Genomic DNA, 21,701 nt, shown 5'->3' with positions numbered 1-21,701 from the left:
AGAGGACACAATGCAGTTTGCTGTAATTGTTAGGAACGCAGATGCACTCTTTCTGTTACACCTTTTGAGATTAGGGTGGGAAATTTTCTTGTTTGTCTCGGCTGCCTCACCTTGTTTTTCCCCTTGACCAGAAGAACTGCAGAGATGTGTTTTTTTTCCTGGCCACTCCGATCCAAAGGAATCTGCCACGACTGAGTGTTTTCCGGCATAGAGGATGGGCTTGCACCATTCCCAAGGCCTTCTGGGAGTGCTGTCATTAGCTGGCTCTCAGAGCACAATGGCTGGAAATTAAGTTACTATTTATCCGTGCTGAGCAAAGGAAAAGGCAGCCACGAGGCAGAGAGGCCCAGAAAGACTTTAGTATTGATTTTGCTGAAGGGTGTCGGCCGGCCAAGCCAAATCTTGTTTTCCTAGGACGCTGTGTAAGAACTGAGGGAGTGAGGGAAAAACGGGGGAGGTGGTATCAGTGAACGGGTTCGGCAACAGGAATATCACATACCCTCGCACACTCACTAAACAACATCAGGGGCTTTTATCCAACTATTTCCTCTTGCACAGCATAATGATAGCATAAAGATCCTGTGCTAACAGCCAGTTATAACCACAGAAACACGTATCATCTTTGCTTGGTTGTTAAGTGATTCTTACGTTCTGGAGACAAGACCTTACATCTTATATCCATTGTTTGGGTGGTATTGATTTAATCGCTACAGTCCAGACTTTTATCATGTTAATTCTCAATATAGTTTTTAATGTTATTTTATGGCCATGCTGATGCGTGTTCATGGAGTAGTACTGTTTTCCACTGCATCCTTTGAGAAAAAACAGTTGTAGTTCAAAACTACTGCAGACTAAACTTATTATTTTTCTTCACAATCACAATAACATAATGTATTTCATCAGGATTTCAGGTGGTTAACCAGTAAGCCTGTTACAATAAGCAGTTAATTAGAATAAAACGAGTTTGATCATTTCCATCCTGATAATTAATATGTTTGGTGTACAGAGACTTTATAATCCATTTTATTTATGGTTTCGGTTGTATATGTTTTTTTTATTTCTGTTTTATGTATTCTTTTTGGTTTGTGTATTTTATATTGAATATTTAAAATATCTTCCAGTTTCTGTGTTAAGTATTCTTTAGAAAATAAAATTTTATTGGTGTTTGAGGAGGAAAACTTACGTTATTATACCTTTATCTATATATTACCTGTGAATGGTAACAAAAACAACAGTATCATCATTGGTTGCACTGATTACTGGGATAATTATTGTCCAGAAAAAATTGTTACCATGACAGGCCTATTGACCAGCACAGAGGAGATGTGAAGTAGAAGGGAAATGATACATGGTTTCTAATATTTGTTAAAAATAAAAATCCAAAAGTTGTGCATTTGTATTCAGCCACTTTTAATATTAAATAAAATCAAGCACAAGCCATTGCTTTTAAAAGTTATCTTGAGTTAAACTCAGTCTAAATAAAATCACGACCAAGCAAGACATCAAGACAAGTCATGGATAAAGTTGTGGAGAAATCTGAAGCAGGTTTAGATAATAAATCTCAAGCCTTGAAAATCTCACAGAATACTGTTTCACCAAAAGAGTATGGCATGACTGAAAACCGACCAATTAATCCGAAATGTCCGTTATAAATCTGAATGAGATAGAGAGTTACAGCTCAGGTGGGAGAATCTGTTGACCCACCAATTATTCATTATGCTCCCTACAAATCCATTCTCAACATAAAAGTGAAAAGAGAAAGGCAGGCCTATGTATTATGGGTATTAGGATTGATTAAGCTAAATACTGTACAGGACAAAACTAAAAAAAAAAAAAAAAACATGCTAGAGACTGTAAAAGACTTGAGACTGGGGGGTGGGGGGGGGGTTACCTTCCAGCAGCATAACGACTGGAACGGCAATAAAATATGGTTCCACAAAGTATTAACCAAGAGACTTTGAATCCATATGGTTGGCACACTTCAGATTTTTATGTGAAAATATTAATTTCCTTCCACTTCACAGTGATGTTCTGCTTTTTGCTGGGCTATCATATAAAATTGCAATAAAACCCATTAAAGTTTGTAGTTGGAGCAGGATCATATGTGCAAAGGTTTCCTTTAGTGAGGCGCTGTATTTAAATACTGCAGTGAAGTGGGATGTGTGTGACCGGCAGGTGAGTGCAGCGAAGGCAGCAGCGTTGAGAAGTCATGTTGGAGGATCGGCCTGAAGGTGGCCTGGGACATCCACACACCTGGCCTGATGCTGCCGCTGGAGTCCGGAGACTGCTACTACATGAGAGGTACCGAGGCTTTTCCGAAAACACGGAAACACACATGCACATGTTAACATGTATTCACCACCATGTCTGAATACGAGAAGAGGAGACTTTCATTACTCTGGGTTTTAGTGTTTTCTTGTACCTTGTCCCAAATGACCCAAAGCAGCGGGATGTACTTCACTCGCACTTTTTCTCTGCTGCCCTCATATTTCTAATTCTCTCTGCAAGAGAAATGGAACTGAGGGGGTGTGTGTGTGCGTGTGTGTGTGCTTGTAAAGAAGGCAGAGTGAGTAAAAGAGAGGTTTCCTGGCCCTGAACACAGGACTTTAAGGTTCCATGAAATTGTGTGCATTAGAGAGGTTAGGAAAACCAAATGTTATTTTTTGAAGTCCTGTGACCCATTGCTGACTACGTCTCTATGGGGAGAACAGACAGCAAGCCACAGGGGTGTAAATCATGGCTTAATGCTTTTGGCTGCGGCAGACACCTCCACCCTCCTTTTTTTGGTCCCCTGGGCCCATCCAGGCTCGCTCATATTTTCTGAGTGCAAGGACATTTATCCACATCACAGCAGAGGCCTGTATGTGTTCAGATGTACAAGAAGTGAGGAGTCCTGCTTGGATGGATGATGCCTTTATAAAGGCACCCTTCTTTTGTAAAGATTATATTTCTATGCTTGATAATTTCTCATATTTTAGTATAGAATTACTCTTTATTTTACTAACATTGACAAGACATACATTTTATTTGGCGCTTTATTATATCTAAAACCTTACAGGCCTACTTCTAAGGGTCTTACTTAGAAACAAACAGTCCATCACAACAAGCTGGATCATCGTTGCTTGTAAAACAATGAAATTATGTTCTAATTTTTGAAATTTCTGTGTCATTCAGAAATTTCTGTCACAATGTTACTAAGTGCAACCATGCATGGTACTGTGGTGACTGGCAGTGATCTAGCTTTTCTGATGATTCTCTTGTTTTCAAAATGTTATGTTCAATTCACCTTCATATGTGAGAAACAGATTTTTGACACTTTATTGGAGACTTTCTTGCTTTACCGTAATGCCAAAATTACAGATACAGGCTCAAATATATGCATACATCCCCTACCAAGCTTGTATTAAATGTTCCTTAGCAAATTTAACAGGAAGCACATGCATTTTAAATCCACTGGCAAAGTTGTTGCATCATTTTGACTGAATGTTAGAGTGCTCTTCTTACTAAAAATGTGAAGTCCATTTAAATTTGTTGGTTTCCTGACAATAACTTGGAAAAATGTTTCATTAAAGGCTAAACTATTTGGATTTAACAACTGCCATGCATGGTAGTAGTAAGATTACGTTGAGTTTTTTTTTTCTGCTACCAGAGTTTTTGTCTATCTGTAATCTGTCTCTAAAACTATCTATAGATCTATGATAGTTGATTGTTTTTTTAAGGGAGATCTTTAAAAGATATTAGGTAGTATAGTAGCCACACCAGCATTTACTTTGGTTATTGAGTTGCTACCACTTTAAGCCATATTTTTCATTTGTATAATGGACCTTTTAATAAGTGCAGAGGGACACGGGTAGTAAATTGCTTCATGCTGGGAGGAATCTGCTTTCCAGAGCCATCTGCATCATCATAAAATATTTAGACAATAGACATATTTATAAAGCATAAAACCAAATTAGGTGGTTAACCTCCTATAAAGTGAACTTTTTAATTCACCTCAAACAAATAAGCAGAAATAGGATGAATTTGATGATCATTTGATTGTTTTTATCATGGAGCGCCACTGTCTGCCAATATTTAGCTCGACAGGGCTCCAAACCGACCTTCTTCAGCAGGGGATTTACAATAAAACTGTCAGTTTAACGCCAGCCATGATAATAGAGAGATGGGCTGCTGTGCAGACCATTCTAATGGGAGTTGACTGTCGCGGATCAGTGGGGATTTATGCTCCACTTGGTGAGTACGCCCCTGAGAGGCCAACTGCTCCACAATGATAGCAGCTCGCGCCATTCTCGGCCGTCTGTTGCTTTGTCGGTCTACCTGAATGAAACACTTGGCATGGCGCTCCAACACATGCACTCAGCTATAAATTTTCAGAACTCGCATTGCTCAAAAATGCATCACGCATGCAGTTCTTTGGCGCAGCACCCCTCCCTCATCCGAAATCCTCACATTCGAGGCAGACACAACCAAAAGCAGGTGTTAAAATATATTGAACTTGTGTTTTTTTTGTGACATACACCCCTTGATAAGTAGTTTTGCTGTATTAAAAGGAAACTACAAAGGTGTATAACCACATACGCCATTATATAATTTCAGCACCATTTGTCGGCGGCTGGCCCTTTTGAACTGCTAATGTCTAAGCTGCTGGAGGCAAATTGAATCACCATCATTTCCGCCCAAATGGAATTTCAGTGGTTAAAAAAGAACAATGCAAGTCTTGACACCGGGTCTGTTCAATAATCTGATTTCCAGCTCCCAATGCACAGGGGGGAACTGCAGAAAAGAGTTGACCCAATATATTTAAAAGCCTGCTTCCTGGAAAAGGAGGACAAGTGGCAGCAGGCACAGGGGTTGAAAGAAAGATAAATATTTATTACAGTTATCGAGTTTGCCTCGACTCCCTCCTGATCCCACTGGCTGCATTAGAGGCGCCAAGAAAAGAGCAGATTGATGGAGATAATTTGTTATTGGATATAAACAGTTTTAAAGACGCAGAGTAATTCTGCCCAGAGACCTAATCCTTCACAATCTCATCAGGGTGAAGAAAACACCGGCAAGTTGTTTTGTTTGTCACCGTCTTCTTCTTCTTTTTGTTTTTCCCCCCCATCCTTCCACCAAACAATAATATCTTCTTCCTAAAGCATTTGGCTGTTTGACTTTCAAATCACAGGCATTAGCTGGTGTACTCTTGCTCAAGGCGGGTGTAAATATGCACATGTGCTGTGAATGACAGCTCTGTCATGGCTAAATTAATTATTGGTAGGAGGCAAATAATGGCAGAGCTGAGAAACATCTATACACACAAAGAAACACATGGCAGGATACACAGGAAACAGCGCTAAGGCCTCACTGTAAAGCTTGTGTGATATTGGACAAATGTTTGCTGGTATGGCGCTTCCATCTTGACAGATTGAGTGAGATCTGGTTCTGTTTGGTAATTAAAAATTATATTACAGTGCTCTTCCCTCTATCTGAGTCGATGCCGGGCCGATGGGAATCTGTCCGAGTGTACAAGTTGATTTAGTCTAATTCACTGTTCGCTTTTCATCTGTTTTTCTGTTGTAATATCTCCCTTTTATTCCCATTAACAATCAATTCCACATCAATATGCTCCTTTCAGCATCGAGGATTGGCACCTTGTTTTCTGGTTTGGTCGTTTGCAGCGATGATGTCGGTTGTTGTGCTGATGTTTTTTTTTCTGCTTGTTGTTTTTGCCAGATGACCTGAACAGCACCCACCAGCACTGTGTCCTTGCTGGAGAAACGGCACGTTTCAGCTCAACTCACAGAGTGGCCGAGGTGAGACATCAGATTAAGGAGCTTTTAATTTGCTCTGAAAATAGTATGTAACCTGCTGCTAGTTTTACTAAGGAACACAATTATTATCAAATAACGATTAATCTTTTTTTCCCTGAAGATTTGCAATTTTTTACATTTATTCATACCTTATTTTAATTTTATAAAAGAAATAGTCTCTATTTTTTAATTATTTATTTATTACCCTGTCTGATTTTCCTTTTTATAATTATTTGTACACAATTTAATATATTTTATTTCAAATACAATTTGAGATTTATTTTTTGTTTTCTATGGAAAAAAAAGGCAAACTTTTGTTAAATTATAATTTATTAAAAAAAGAAAATATTAATTGTTTTAATTTGTTTTGACATACATTATCAGCTGTTACAAAGCCACATTTGATTAATAACATTGTGTAGCTCCTTCGTGTCGTGGTGTTGTTTGTGACACTGGTCTCGTTCCTATCAGTGTTCTAAGGGGACCCTGACCTACATCCAGTCACGGTGCCAGGAGGCCCTGTCCAACCTGCACACTGACCCTGAGACGGGCTCCCACAGCCTGATGACCCTTCAGCCGACAGCATTACAGCACTGTGAGGAGATTCACAATGAGGTGGGGCCACTGCGGTTGTGTGTTAACCTTCAAGTTCACATGAATACATACATTTACTTGTTTTTCGTTTCCTGTGTGTACATCTTGGGTGGTTAGTAGCTGTTTCTACATACTTTGAGCGGAATTGAAAGTTTTAGAAAGGTATTTGAATTTATTCAAAATTTTATTATTCAAATTAGCAGATTTTGTGCCAGACGAATGTGCAGAATGGCATTGTCTTCGAGAGTTCACATTTATTAATTTATGATTGTGAACCTCTCTGATTCTGTCTGAGTGGCCCCAAAGCTTTAATCCCCACCCATCTGGTAGCGCAAGCAGGTTCAAAACAATGAAGATCCATCTGCAAATAAGATGATGATGATTTAATCCGGACAGCAGAAATTGTTGTTGAATACACTGAAAGCATTCTCTGAAAATTACAGGGATAAGCGTCTAATTAAGGAAGCAAATGTATTTGTGCAAACATATATTTGTGCTTTTTCTGTCGTATGGATATAAACACTTGTGACGTATGTAAATCCAGTGCACTTACGTACATTATAATCTTTTTTGTTGACTTAATATTCTGCATGGGAAAGAAGTTGAGACAAGAATCTTACAAAGGCAGTTTAGATTACCTATATAAAATGCCATTAGTCTGTGAAACTGATGGCTTTGATTAATTATTTTTTCTGCAATTTTGGGGTCCATTCATACCTAAAACACTTAATCCTATTGGACATTTACAGTTTCACATTCTGTTAAATTGCAACAACAAACTTCAATGTATTTTCTTGTGATTTTATGTAATAGACTAACATTTTGAATAAATGTGTGGCATTTGTTTGGGTTCAATCACTTAAATGATCATTTGTAGACCCACCTTGTGTTGGCAGCTGCAGTGCTGACCTTTCTGACCGTTCTTCCTTGTAAAATAACTCAAACTCAGTCACATGAGATGAAGAGCCTCCGTTAAAATTTCCTGGTTGATTTGTAGGATTGTCCTGCATTTAGCTCCTTCCATCTTTGATCACTTTCTTCTTTCTAAGATATTCAAGGCTTATGATATTTTTTTAGCCCAACTCTGACGTCTGTTTCATAAACTCCTGATAAAGCACATTGTTTTAAACGGCTATGATAGCTTTAATACAGTTTCTCATTAACTGATCTTAGTGTTTTTTTCTGCATCATGAGAGTTTTAACTCATTCTGGGATTTGTTTAATGGCAGGTTAAAGCTCTTTGAATGGCAGAACAGGAGCTTGCCAGCTGCCCACCCTCTGCTTACCGTACTTTGTTGTTATACTTAGGGAAATGCCCACAATATGAAATTCAGGTTGCTCTCGTTTGTCTTGCCTTGTGATGGATCACAAGCCAATAGGCTCTCCATATGCTTCCTAAAGATGGAGCCGTGCCCCTGTCCTGCTTCTAACCTCTTTTCATATAAAACAATGAGTGATGCTGGCTCGGGGTTTCAAGGGATAAAGTGAGGTCAACAAAGAGAAGGCCTCAGCCTCCTGCCATATCTTGCTGCAGGCCAGCAGTTAATATACCATCTCACCTCTCACCCTTTTTACACGCCTGCGCCCGAATTGCACATCCGAGCAGACGCCAGCATCCAGGACTCTCAGCAGGATGCCATGACAGATGAGTCTGACATAAGGTTGTTTAAAGGTTGAAGACGATATTAAGTATTCAACGCTGCCAAACAACAGGGCTGCCTGTGTCTGGAGAACTGCTGCGTTGGTTCAGCTAGCAACACCTGCTAGTTAGCCACAGAGCGCCACAGGATTACCAGGCGTTGGCTTTCACCAGGAGGGTATGGCAGGTTGATTCACGAAAACAAGGAGCTTTTTATACAAGCATTAGTGTATGTGCGTGTTTGCGTGTGTGGGGGTGTGTGTTTAAGTGCTTAAGTAAGAAGGGGGTGTTCTCAGGGGCTCGGGCCTACCCTTCCCGGCTCTCGCAATGATCGATGTGGCCATTTGTTTGGAGTTGCCCATGAGAGCAGAACACCCAGCTAAATGATGTATTGTTGGTGGAGTTATTTATGATGGCGGCCCTCTTTGGTGCTTGGTGGGTGCACATTGCACAGGTCGTGTTTGACATGGACGACCGAGGAGTGAACAAGCCTGAGACACGCGGGCAACCTGACCTGAGCAGCGCCTTTGTGGGTCTTTGCTCAAAAAGTGCTAAACCACGCACCAGCTGACAGTCTACTGATGCCGTGCAGTTGAAGGAGGGTCAGGGGGGCTGGCGTTTGTCAGAGGTAATAGGTGGGGCCTGATTGTGAGGGAGTAGAGCATCTGCCATCCGTCTGTCTTCGTTTGGGAATGGAGCAAGGTGCCTAATTGAAGCAGATATTGAAGGGAGACAGAAACTGAAATAAAGAAAAGTTCCCACCTGTTTAGCCCTTTTCTCTCTGTCTCCTTTTAATCTTACCTGCTGTCCTAGTCAGTCAAATAAGTCTAACATAATACCACCACATGGCCCCTGTGTGCATGTTAGGCTTTGAAATGCTAATTCCAGACACAAATGTCTTGTCTCATTTAAAGCCACTATGTCTCTTCCCAGGTGGGCGTGTGACAGAGAGCCCTGAGGGACCCCCACCCCACATATGAGCTATAGTAAATATTGAAGGAAGGGAATAGACTTTTTTCACATCTGACAGAAAGTAAACTGAATAAAGTGTGTTTAGCCTTCCAGTGTTCGTTTTAGGGTCATGATGCCTCCTGAGGTTCTCTACACATTTTCTTGTGTTTTTTTTTTTTTTATACCACCATAAAGATTATACAATTACTGTATTCTCCCGCTCCTTATTTGTACTTTGTATTTATTTTTTAAGATGTTCTTGGGCTATAGTGGCCTCTGTTTCACCTTATTTGTTGCTAAATTCAAGGATTGTGCAGTAGTGTTACTGACGTTCTTCATAATAATATTGGGAAATAAAACAAGAACCGTTTATTGCTACAGATATAAATGAAAAAGGTTCACGTTATTTTGTGCAGTCATACCCTTGCAGATATACACCCACTCTGGCAAGTGTGTGGTAAGTAGTGGGGAGACTCACAGAGAGTTTTGGGAAAGCAGTTATTCTGGCTCTTGTGTGAGGAGGCTGGGATTGGTAAACAGAGAAGGGCAGAGAGGGATCGATCACACTCTCATCAACCCTCACCTCAGGGCCCCGGCCCCGGAAATTGATTGGACCCGCTCTGGGAATACTGTGAAGGTGTGAAGAAAAAATATAATAATTGTGCCTCATTAAATGGGGGGGGAAAAACGAGGTTTTCAGAGTTTACCAGCAGAGATGCCATAGTGGGTGGTCGCTGGACTAATTTGAAGCTAATGTGTAGTTAGTGTGTCCATCACCTGGAGAGATGACAGCGACTGCCGCAGGGGAGTCACCCTCCCTTACCATCTCAGACGAAAAACTCAGCCTAACAGCCTCTCCTCTTTTTTTTTCGCACAGACTTTCGATCTGTCTGCACGGAAAGGTGGCATTTAGTCCGAGTTTCCTGCCTGGCAGCTCTCAGCTGGGTGGCCACACTCCAAATACCAAATAGCCGGCGCTCCTCAGTTGCTTTTAGATGGCCTGCTTTGTGGTTGCCTCTGGCCTGCGCTGTGGGGGACAGGCAGCCGTGTCAGCTCAAAGTGGAGACACAGGTTGGTTTCTTCCCACCAAAGGACAGGCACACAATCAGAGAGATAGAAGGAGGGACAGCCTGGGAGAAAAGGACGTCCGATATTGGCCCTTGCGGCTTTGTTGTGTGTTTGAGCTGTAGTGATCGAAGGGGAGTGGATTTGGAGTGTGTTGAAGGGACCATAAAGGATGACATTTCTTTGAAGGGTGTGTTGTATGGAGCGACTGGGAGGCTGCTGAGCAGTGCCACTGGCTGTGTATTCTCCCTGACATGCACCAGTCCTTGCATGTCATCCCCACTGAGATCAGAGCCTTTTGGGAGTAAATGGCAGGATGACTCTGTGCACAGCTTCTACCTCAGACAGCCCTCACTCGGGTTGTTTGTGTAAATAGTTCTTGTCCTTTGTTGTTTTGGGGGTGATGGAGGGGAAGTTGACACTCATCTGACACAACAGTGACCACATAAAAATATCAACATTTTGAAAGAAGAGTTTTGGAAAAGATGTTAAAAACTTTTCAATGATATTTTATCTTAAGCCTGAAACAACTACTTGCATTTTCCGTTAAACAAAATTAGTTAAGATTATTACAAAGATACATTCCATTCAGACAATTTAAGTTTGCACAATTTATAGGGTACTTAAGCAGTCACTATGTTTTTGTAACAGCATGAAATTTCTACAGGAACTGGAAAATAGAGCCTTTTAAAACTAATTTATGTTATCAATCTTTCCCTTTCTTTGTATTACTAAATGTGAATCAAAGCAACAATAAATAAGACAAGAAGCTGAGTACTTTGTACATTTACTCTATTTAGTATTGAATGTAAAATATGGGTATAATCACGGCTGGGCTTTTTCTTTGTAAATTACATTGCATTGATGAACCAATAATGATTGATTGACAACATGACAATGATAGATTTGTATTAAGGAGTGTGTTTTGGTGATTCATAAAAATGCTTAATTCTAATTTAGACATAACTATTGTATGTCATCATTGTTTGTGCAAGGGCTAGGCAGAGAGGTAATGAACACACACCAACACAAAGTTGCACATAAATGTAGAATGAAAAGAACTCATTTTTGACAAATAGAAATCTGAAAATAGTGGCATTCGTTTGAATTGCAGCCCTCCTGAGTCAAGAAAACATAGAACCACCTTCGACTTTTAAAGTTGCACTAAATTTTATTTGCGGATGTAAGAGTAAATTTTTTAGAAAACCCTGTTTCCCTCCACTTCCCAGACTGTTACTTTGTGTGTGTCTCTCACATAAAATCTGTAGTGAAGTACATTAAAATTTACATTTGTAACATGACAGCATATAAAAAAGTTCAAGAGGTATAAAAACTTTTGCAAGGCACTGCATTTTGGGACTTGAAAAGTTGTGTTAAACACAGAATACTTTGTATGAGACATCAGATAAAATGACAAAAAGAATCCTTAAGAAGGATTTAAGTTAATTTTTTAATTCCATAGGACATTTTCGTCTGTATTATTCCCCTTAAACTCGTTGAGATTATTTGGACGTTTACAGCTGAAAAGGCTCATCTTCATCCGTTTGCTAATGCTCTGTTAGAAGAACAATAAACAAAAATAGTTGTCAGTGGGGAAACAATAGTGCTTTGAGTTCCATGTGATATACGGTCCTATTGTATGCCAGTAGACTTTGTGCTGTGCAGTTGTCTACAACAGGCTTTAATAGGGTTTGTATTGTTTTGGGTGAATGCTGCTTCCTGGGACGTTTTGGGGGAGGAGGGCAACTCAGCACCTTCAGTTGATGCTGGCAACATTCGGAGCAATCTCTGACACACACACTCACATGGCCATGTTCCGCAGAAACATTACCAAAGCCACTCACACACTTAAGCAGACAGGTACAAGCAGAGGCGCAAACACACCGAAGCTCGCTTAGCACAGGCCCAAACTGACAAACATGCAAGCTGAACAACATACGCAGAAGTAGCAGGGCTACACCTGGCTACGCGTAGCATCCTTTCCGAGGATTAATTCAGCACTTCAAAAGAGCAGGAAACAAAAACACTCCAAGCAGAGGAGAGAGGAAGGGGGGTGGCTCAGCAGCAGACACTGTCAGCTCCAGACGGTGCAGCAGAGGAGGGGAAGATGGGTGGGGTTTTCAGGTGTGCTTGCTCCAAGGTGCACAGATCCGTTCATATACATTATTTGGTGCAACTGTGTTTTTTTGTTTCCGACTTTGTGTCTTTAAAAGAAGTGAATGTTTGTTATCTATGGCTGGAGCATTTATGATTATTAATTATAGTCTATGCCATCAGTGCTTTACTGCAACATGGAGGTTTTTATTTTTTAGCCATTTGTGTGCAAATTTGTTGCTGTGCTTAATGTCATTGTCCTTTTATTCCAGCCTTCAGCTGTTGGACTGATGTTCACATGTTTTTTTCTTGAATACTTTGGTAAATAGACTCGTGATAATAATAATATTTTTTCTATTGTCAACCTTGCTGTCATTCTGATGGGCCTTTCACCTCATGGATCATTACTATCCATCTTAACCTGATTGTCTAATGTGTCCTTTAAAAAAATATTCTCTGTGTTGGAGGACGGTCTCCAAATGGTATGGAAATGTCCTTAGAAACATTCCCATATCAATATTTAGCAACAATGCTTTCTCGGATGTCAGTGAAGATGTCTTTCATTGCTGTTGTGTAAATACACATCTTATCGCTCCAGATAAGCAAACTACTAAAACCGCTTTTCTAGAGATATTCAAACCTATACTAAGTTTTTGCTTCTTTCAATAAACAACATAACCTGGTGGCTATCAATTAGAAGCACTTAACTACTGGATTCTGCAATGTGGAATACAAATGAACACACATCTGCTGCTGTTATTTCCCATAGATGCTGTATGACACTAGTGTCCAAAAATATTCATACTTTTTTCCCCACATTTTTTCACATTCCAACCATAATCAATATACTTAATTCTGATTTTATATAATGGATGCACAAAGAGGTGCAAATATTGTACAATATACAGTTTTCAAAACATTCTATAAAAAATCTGAAATGTGTTGGGTGCATTTAAACCTAAATTTACCCTCACTTTTAGAATCACCTTTGGTTGCAATTTCAACTACAAGTCTTCTAAGATCTGTAGCTACCAGTTTTGCACATCTACTGCAATCTATGTTCAGAGTTGTTGCGCTGTAAGGACTAACCCAGCTTTAAGTCTTTTTCAGAATCTAACATCCATCTATTATCTAACTTGCTTATCCTTGCAGGGTTGCAATGGAGACTCAACATCCAACATTTTTTATGCATTATAGCCATTTTCCATTCCTTTAATTCTGACAGCTTCCTCAGCATTATACTGCCATGATTATACTGTATGTCATAGTAAAGACAGTGTCTTCAGAGTGACCTAAACGTTGCATTTCAGTTTCATCTGGCCAAAGGATTTTCTGTGTTGCCTACATGATTTGTGCCAAACAACTAATGGGGATTCTTACAGAGGTATAATGGGTCTCAGGACTTCTTTGGATTTATTATCTAATTTCCTGTTGATGGTCATCTCTTGGTAGATTTACACTTGTGGTATATTCCTTCCATCTTCAGATGATATTGAACAATGTTCCATGAGTTCTTTAATGTTGTGGAAAAATATTTTATAAGCAAATTCAGCTTTACATGTCTCCACAGCTTTACCCATGACCTTTCTGCTGTGTCTTCAAGATGCTGCATGTTCACAAATGTTTTCTAACACAACTCTGAGACCTTCACAGAACTGCTTAATTTATACTGGTGGACCATTCACCATTAAGGTTACATTATTTGAGGGTATCAGACTAATGGGGACTGAACAGAAACATAAGCCACATCTTTATTCAGGTTAGCCTATTTGTAATCATTGTGCCATTTTTATCCACTTCATTTTTGTTTAAATGTCAACCTGTAAAATTATATAAAATACCAATCTAGACTAAAGTTTATTATTGGAACATGACAAAATGTGACTAAACTAAAAGGGTGTGAAACTATTTGTATTCTTAAAGCATTCCTCCCTACTCCTATATTTTGGCTTAATTTTTGCTTAAAAATGTTTTAAAGGAATATGTAACATGTTCATCTCCATAATTAGTTATAACAATAAACTTTATTTGAGAAATATTTATTTCAGATGTAAATACAATACAGAAAAAATACAGTAGGCTGTTTTTTTATTTTATAAATTTAAATAAAATATTGTCATCGCTCCATTCCAGTAGATGGGGGCATTGCACATCTAAACAATGCTTGCCAACAGTCATAAAAAAGACGCAGAAGACGTCGGCATGTTGTTACACGGCCACGTCAGAGCGTAGGGCGGCTATCAGGGGAAAGTGGAGGTTATCACTTAATTATTATATCACGAGAAATTTTAGGGAAGTAACAGCGGGAAACAAGAACAAAATACGGTAGCTTCGTGGCCAAAGCGGGAGACTTGACCCTGTCCGTGGTTTTATATGCAGCGGCAGTATAGCTCCGTAATGTTTCGTCTGCCGCTCGCTAGGCACTGGCGGGGTTTAGGCACTCTGTGAGTAAAAACTGTTGGCACGGGCTTTAGGTTTAGCTTGTCAAGGTAAGGACCACCTGTTAGAGCCTTCATCAGTTTTTCTTGCTTGTTGAGGGCACAAATGGGTCTTTCGGAAGTTGTATTCAGCTCCTTCCCATTGCGCTCTTCCTTTTTTTTGTCATATGGGAAGCGATGCAGACTCGCACCACTGTTTAATTTTATTAAATTGAAGCCGACAGTGGCTGATGCCCATTCTACGTGGTCACGTGCGTGGCCGTCTCACAAACACACTTAGCTTCCCGTTAGCTAAGTACAGCATAATGGCAGAACTGATACAACTTCTACACCTTGACGCCTGTCTGCTACACAGTCTTACGTTAGCTAAACAGATCAATATGCAATGTGTACTGTAATTGACATACACTAAAGATTTTATTTTAGCAGAAAAGGCTTTGGACTAAAATGTTACTCGTGTTAGCCACTCTAGCTAGTACAGCCAGTTGTACTAGCTAGAGCTAGCTGTACTAGCTGACTAGTACAGCTAGTCAATCAACCATCGCTGTCTTCAGGGAAGCGCTGATTAATAATCGAGAAATAAATATCAAGCCTGGAAACTTGATATCGTAACGGACTGAATGTTATGTTTTTAACATAATCTTTGCTCGTCTTGCGGGGCGCCGGCGGTTGCCACGGTAACAGGTGTGCTTAAACTACAAAGAGAGAGTAAAAAGGTACACGAGTGGTTTTGAGTTGATCACCTGTTCGGGTTATTTTACCTTTGTTTACCTTTGCTGTGGCGCATTACAGCCGCTGTAGTTTCTAAACGTTGGACTAATGACCTCATTCACAACAAAGATCAAATAGAACAAATATATTTCATAAAATTTTAACAAACAAATGGCTTCTACCACGGCAATTATGTGAAATTAAATTAATTATATCCCAACTTCAGAAGATTTGCCTTTACCTTTACAGAGCTCTTTGGTTCCTCCTATCAGTCTGTAGCTTCTCATATTGAAGTCACCAAACCAAATTTCAGATCTACCATAAGTGACTGACACCTGCTGGCCTCAGGTTTGCAACCAGCTTGTGACTGAGAAACCAGTAACCTCCTCCCAGATGATGACATGAACTTGTTAGTTCCTCTGTCCATTGTAGTAGCTGATATATTGTGAAAATCCGGTAGAAATGATGCACTAATCTAGTCATGTTTGCATAGAAACAACGCGCCGCGAGGCTTTGTGAGACTTGCGGTCACTTGGGTCGGTTGTGGGCGGAGCTTGGTAAAGTCCATATCATAGAACAGACCCAATTGAGTCAACAACCCAGCATGCATTGCGCATTTGAAAAAAATGACGACCTCCAAGGGTGTAAAATATACCAAAAGATATTATTTTTTTGAAGTAATTATGAGAGTTGACATATCAAAAACATAATATTTTTAAGTTAATATCAAAATGACAACATATTTATTTATTCCAACCATGGATTCGTTTAATTGTAATATCCTACAATTAAATGCTTTTGTCCTTACATGCAACACCAAAAGAAGATAATTATTCTTTAATTTTTTTTCCAGCATGAGTTTATTTAGAATCATAGCAAATTTCAGCCTGTCTGAGTCCATATGTGTTTAAGGTAGTAAAAATTTTAGTGTTTGCATGCCGTTGGTATTTCTCATTGCTTGTTTGTGTTTCCATAGGTGGAGTTCGAATGGCTGCGGCAGTATTGGTTTCAGGGCCAGCGTTACGCCCGCTTCTGCAGCTGGTGGACCCGACCGATGGAGCAACTGGAGAAGGACTGGAAGCTCATGGAGACCATGGTAAATCGGTTTCAAGACACACTGCCTGTCATGTCACTGCTTAAGAAAAAATAGAACAGAAACACGCTGTACAACAAACTACAACTCCTTCAAATTCAGTAAATTTTAAACGAGTACCACCAAAACTATTAAATACACTATGTTTACATGTTTTTAAACATTAATTAATCTTAAGTCAATTAATTAAGATTTGTTAATTGATAAGAAGTACTGTATTTATTTATGGTAGTCCTAATTATGAGGATCCATTTATAATAGGTAATTTAAAAATGGTAACATATGGTATACTTTGAATAAATAACTTCTATTCAGTAGTAATAATCAGATTAATATTATTTCTATTATTAGACTACATACAGTTCAGCCCAAAACTATTCATATCCCTAGCAAATTTTAATGTAAAACTCTCCTCATTAAACCAATAAATTATAATTTTTGGTAAGAAATGAGACACTTCCAAAATATAATAATATAACATACAGAAATATATTTTAAAAATATTGTTTTTATTTACATCTTTACAAAAATGGCATGTGAAACATTTTAAGCCATTGTCAATATTTATTGGGAAAATGTTTATCGGCTCTTTTTGTTGCTTACCAGCATTTTGCAGGATTCCATTGGTATTTAAATGATTTGGTTTTTGGTGATGAGCTTCAACTGTAAGCGATCTACTGTCCAGTGATGCTCTTTGGGAGGGAATAAATGGTTTTTAGCTGCTCACCATGCAAGCTCACGTTGGAGGCATTGAGCTTAAGACGATTTTTAAATAAAAAATATGCTACAGCTATTTCTTAAAGAAAAATAAAAATAAAAACAGTAGGATTGGAACATCAATTTACAGTTAAGTCAGTACATAGCAATTATGCTGTTGGTTTATGCCTCCATTCCGTTTTGATTTGAAAAGTTTATCTACTGTACTTTCCATATGTACTCTATTTGATTATGTTTTCCATACCCAGACACGGGAAGCAGCAGGGGGCACTCTTGCATCACTGTAGCAGCTGCTTCTTCAGCGGAGAGTGGAGCTCTTCTTTTCCTCCCTGCAGTCAGTCTCTCTCCCGCTCCTGCTGTCTCTGGGAGCTCTCGGTCTCTGTCAGTGTCGAGCGCTGAGCAGTAATCACATCTAATGCTCAGGCGGGGATAAAGACAGGGGCTGGAGGGGAGAGCGGTGCCTGTGCCGCTGCTGCTGCTTGGCTCTAGCAGCAGGCCCGCTCTGTCTCAGCCAGCCGGAGAGCCTGACAGAGAGTGGGTAAGGGGGCTTCAGAGCTCCACCTCTGGGTCCAGAAGAAGTGTGTGATTCGGACCGGTGTTCGGGACCGGGCATTGCTAAAGTGGAAAGTTTCTTGTGTCGGTATTCTTTAGTAATTTTGTGCTTTTCATTGGAAAACTTTATATGATACTGTAAATAAAGTTGAAATTCTTTTAAGTAGAAACATAACACACGTGGCAATATAATTTCTCTGCTATTTTTCTTTTTTTAAAACTTGAAATTACACTGTCGTGTTTATTAGAATAAATTAACGTAATTTATGTTTTTGCCTAAATAATTTATTTTTGTTACAATGTCAAAAAAAAGGCAGCATCTCCTCTGGAGAAAGAAATAGATGTAAAAGAAACACACCAAAAAAAGGGGAAAAAACACTGGCACAGCACACAAAGGTAACGATTCTCTATTGTGATGAAAGACAACATTATTGCTTTTGCTAGCAGTATTTACATACATGCATCGACCTCAGACACGCTGATGAAACAGCACTTCATAAATATGGCTTATAGATTTCTCTTTTGGAGCTTTTGATAGCTAAGGCTTTTCTGCCGTTGGATTAAAACACATTTCCCTAAATTACTTTGAGTTATTTAAATAATGGCGGTCTCTCCTGCAGTCCCCTATATTGGCATATATTTTACATTTTGAAGCTGGCAATTGACAGCGCCGTCTAATTTGGTGAAATACGAGTGACCTAGTGTGAGCAGATGCTGTTTACCATTTATTTATTTACATATTTTGGTTGCCTGCGGAGTAGATTTTAATGCGACGCTATTTTTTTTTTTTTAGTCAAATCTGATATTGGTGTGGGTATTTTAAAAAACCAAATACGTGTCTATTTAAATAGGCTTTATAAAATGACACCGTATTGTTTTATACACTGTGCTGTAGCAATAAAAGGGCCTATTGTTTCATCCTGCTAAAATAGTAATACAAACCGCCAGACTTCCTTGCTTTATTGTCATATTTAGCAGCAGCGTTGTGGGATGCGCTGGGCTGCGTATGCGTTTGTTAGTCTGTATGAAGAATATTGCAATATGGAGAGACTGGCTCCTGTATGTGGATACTGTCTCTCCCTGGGGCTCCCTCTCTGCTCCTCAGCCTGTTGTCATGCAAATGCTCATCCTTCTATTTGAATGACATTCTGATAAAATACATAAATAAATGTATAAAGAAGCAAAACAAAACGAGTCCACCGGCTTGCTAGGCACCTCTGTTTTTTTCTTTTTTCTTTTTAAGACTCCTGAATAATCTTCAAATGTACTTCACGTGAGAGCGCAGCATAGTGATAATGTGTGTAAAGGTAAAGGCAGGTAAAGGTTGTTTCGGGCAGGTGAAAGAAGGGCAGGAACTGAAAGGCTTCTATGTTCCCCTGTGATCCAGGGTGCTGGATTCTGTTTAGACCCGCCTGGCTCCGAGCCTTGCGTTCCCTCAGGACTCTGCTATCGTTGGAGTCGTACAATAGTGACATTTCCTTAAACTAGCAACAATGAATGGCTTCTTTGTGAGTCACAATAGGCAAAAGATCTTGGCTCTATGCAGAATATTTTAAATACCGGCGTGGTATTTTTTTTATCTTTCTTCTTTTCACTGTAGGGAGAGAAGCGATGGCGAGCTCATAAGCACATTTCTCTCTCTCTCTTTCTGTTGTCCTTTTTGCTTGTGTGTGTGTGTGTGTGTGTTTGCGTGTGTTTGAGCAAGCCATTGATGTTAATGTATGCACTCGGCATGACTTTAATTGATTTAGCAGCTCTGCTTGCACAGTACAGCTTTTTCCCTAATTTGTCACTTTTCTGACTTCTGTGGCTGCTCATCTCCCAACTTCAAAAGCCAGCACTTGCAAAGAGATTTCAATGCACTCCGTCTCCTTCTTCTTCTTCTCCTTCTTACTCTCGCTCTTTATTTCTCTAGTTCGCCCTCTTTCTTTTCCTCCATCTCACCATATCTCTGCCCACCCCCCAACCCCTTTTCATTTGACAGGAGAGCGAGTCTTGTAGATGGAAATCTTTTCAACGCATATCAAGGAAATTAATCCACTTTCATTATAAACGGGATCCACACTGTTGAATACATTTGTATACTTCAAGACGTACAAAACAGGAAGTGGTGTCGGGGCCGCGTCTCCCTCCGCTCCGTTCACCCAACCTGTCAGTCCCTGTTTTCTGACGGTTTGGTCACAAACAAACACACTCGTGAGCTACATTATCGCAAAGCTCTCTCTGATTTATAATGGAGGCTAGCTTTTATACATTTGTGTGTTTGCGCAGGGATAATGTTTGGTGACCATTTCAACCCCCCCGCCAAACTCCTCACTGTAATAACAGTTCTCGGAAACAATTCGGGCTGCTGAGGTGGGTAGCGCTTGCAATCATACGCGGCCTGGCCCGGCCGCCATCAAGAACTGATTAGGTTATTGAGCAAACGTGCAGACGAGGGGGTGGGTGGAGAGGGTGTAGAAAGAGGGATGGAGAGTCTGTAGAATCAGAGGAGGAGGTGGAGAGAGGTGAGAGAACGTTTGTGTGCGGGGGCGTGTGTGTGTTGGGGAGGTTTTGGAGAGGGTGGGGGTGGGGGGGTCAATGTAAATGTTATTGCTGTGTGAGCTCATTTGATCAAAGTCCTGGAAAGGTTAAGCGAATCCAATCTGGTTTTGTATGGCAGAGTGGAGACACAGGCGCTGGGGAAGAAACCCCCAGGACGGAGAATGGATTATCATATTGGCGCTGGAGAAGCAAGGGCCTCCGACGGACAGTTTACTCTGCCCGTAATGCGTTTAGACAGCAATTGGCCTTAATAACCTTTATTGACTTCAGCGGGTCAGTGCCAAGAATCTAATTATCAAAGTGTATCAATTTCGTTGGGGTTTAGAGTTGCACCGCTCAAAATAATTATTTTAAGGTCGGACTGGGGCAATTAATCCCCTCTCTCTTTATTTGATGGCTTTGTAAAACATTATAAATGTTATGGTTTCCTGTTGTGCTAAATAATTTTACAAAACATTTTTTTGTGTGCATGCGTGTGGTATAAATTTTTCTAGATAGCTTCCTGGTCCAGGTGAGGTGGAAAAAAGGCAGTATTCTTTGTTTTTCTCTATTTTTTTCCTTTACAGCTGCATGACGCAGCAGATGTTTCCCAGCACTCATTTTACTTTTTTACTTGCACAGAGTTTTATACCCACTTTAAATGCACACATGCAACCCAGATTAATTATAAGTGTGAACTAAGCAGTAAACTGTTTAAGGACCGTTTTTATTGCTCATTATGAAGCCATTTATTATCTCTAACATTAAATCACACCGTGTGTATGCGCCGTATTGTTTTGCGTTTAGAGCTCTGTCCTCAGTAAATAGGCTTATACGTTTATTTTATTCCGATTCTTTGTGGTTCTTATGCGCTGACGGTGTGTGTGAAGGGGTGTGCGGGTGTTGATTTATTTGTAACCATCAGTGTTTCTGTTTGTGTGTCCACAATGTGAGTGTAGGAAGTAAATAGTGCAGCTGCAGAGTAGTTTATCCTTCCCTGACAGCCAGTAAGTGCTCTTACCTGGATAGGAGTCGCTGTTTTTCCCCTTATCGCCGAACATAGACTGGAGGCCCTAATCCACACGTTCATTACTGTGCGGCCTTGTTTATCCACAGCTCTTTATTAGCTTGCTTGCTTTGCCCTATTTAGACAGAGCTGTGTAAGAAAGAAATTACTCCGAGATTATTGTTATTATTCATTTAAAGAGGAAATATATGGCTGATAATACATTTTACATCACACAGCGGCTCATGTTTGGAAGCATGAAAAAAGAAAATGAAAAGAACCAGGAAGAGATGCGGAGAGGCAGAGCAAGAAAAAGAGGGGAGAAAATGTAGCGGTGCGAAGGTATTTGCAATTCTCTTTGAAGTCCCTATTCAACAGGGTAAGCTGAATTTTTCGGCAGTGCCTGATAGTGTTTCTTCGTAAACGCTTAAACCCCTTTAGAGAATTTCCATGGGCAGATATACGCGGTGGCTTGAAGGGAGCGTTTATGTTACCTGGAGCCAATGCAGCCCGCAGCTTTGTA

General features: G+C 39.9%; 1 protein-coding gene across 1 annotated transcript in view; it reads left to right on the top strand.

Moving 5' to 3' along the window:
* The window catches only part of fto (FTO, alpha-ketoglutarate dependent dioxygenase), a 143,968-nt gene that overhangs the window by 29,740 nt on the left and 92,527 nt on the right, over nucleotides 1-21,701 (top strand). The window contains exons 4-7 of the mRNA XM_005796113.3: nucleotides 2,176-2,301; nucleotides 5,719-5,798; nucleotides 6,267-6,410; nucleotides 16,264-16,383. Of these exons, the coding sequence (XP_005796170.2) occupies nucleotides 2,176-2,301; nucleotides 5,719-5,798; nucleotides 6,267-6,410; nucleotides 16,264-16,383 (470 nt within the window). The remainder of the gene's footprint in view (nucleotides 1-2,175; nucleotides 2,302-5,718; nucleotides 5,799-6,266; nucleotides 6,411-16,263; nucleotides 16,384-21,701) is intronic.

The sequence above is a fragment of the Xiphophorus maculatus genome, chromosome 4 (genome assembly GCF_002775205.1).
Source record: "Xiphophorus maculatus strain JP 163 A chromosome 4, X_maculatus-5.0-male, whole genome shotgun sequence".
Taxonomy (NCBI): Eukaryota; Metazoa; Chordata; class Actinopteri; order Cyprinodontiformes; family Poeciliidae; genus Xiphophorus; species Xiphophorus maculatus.
Note: the sequence above shows the minus strand (reverse complement) of the source record. Positions and strands in the feature narration are given on the sequence as shown.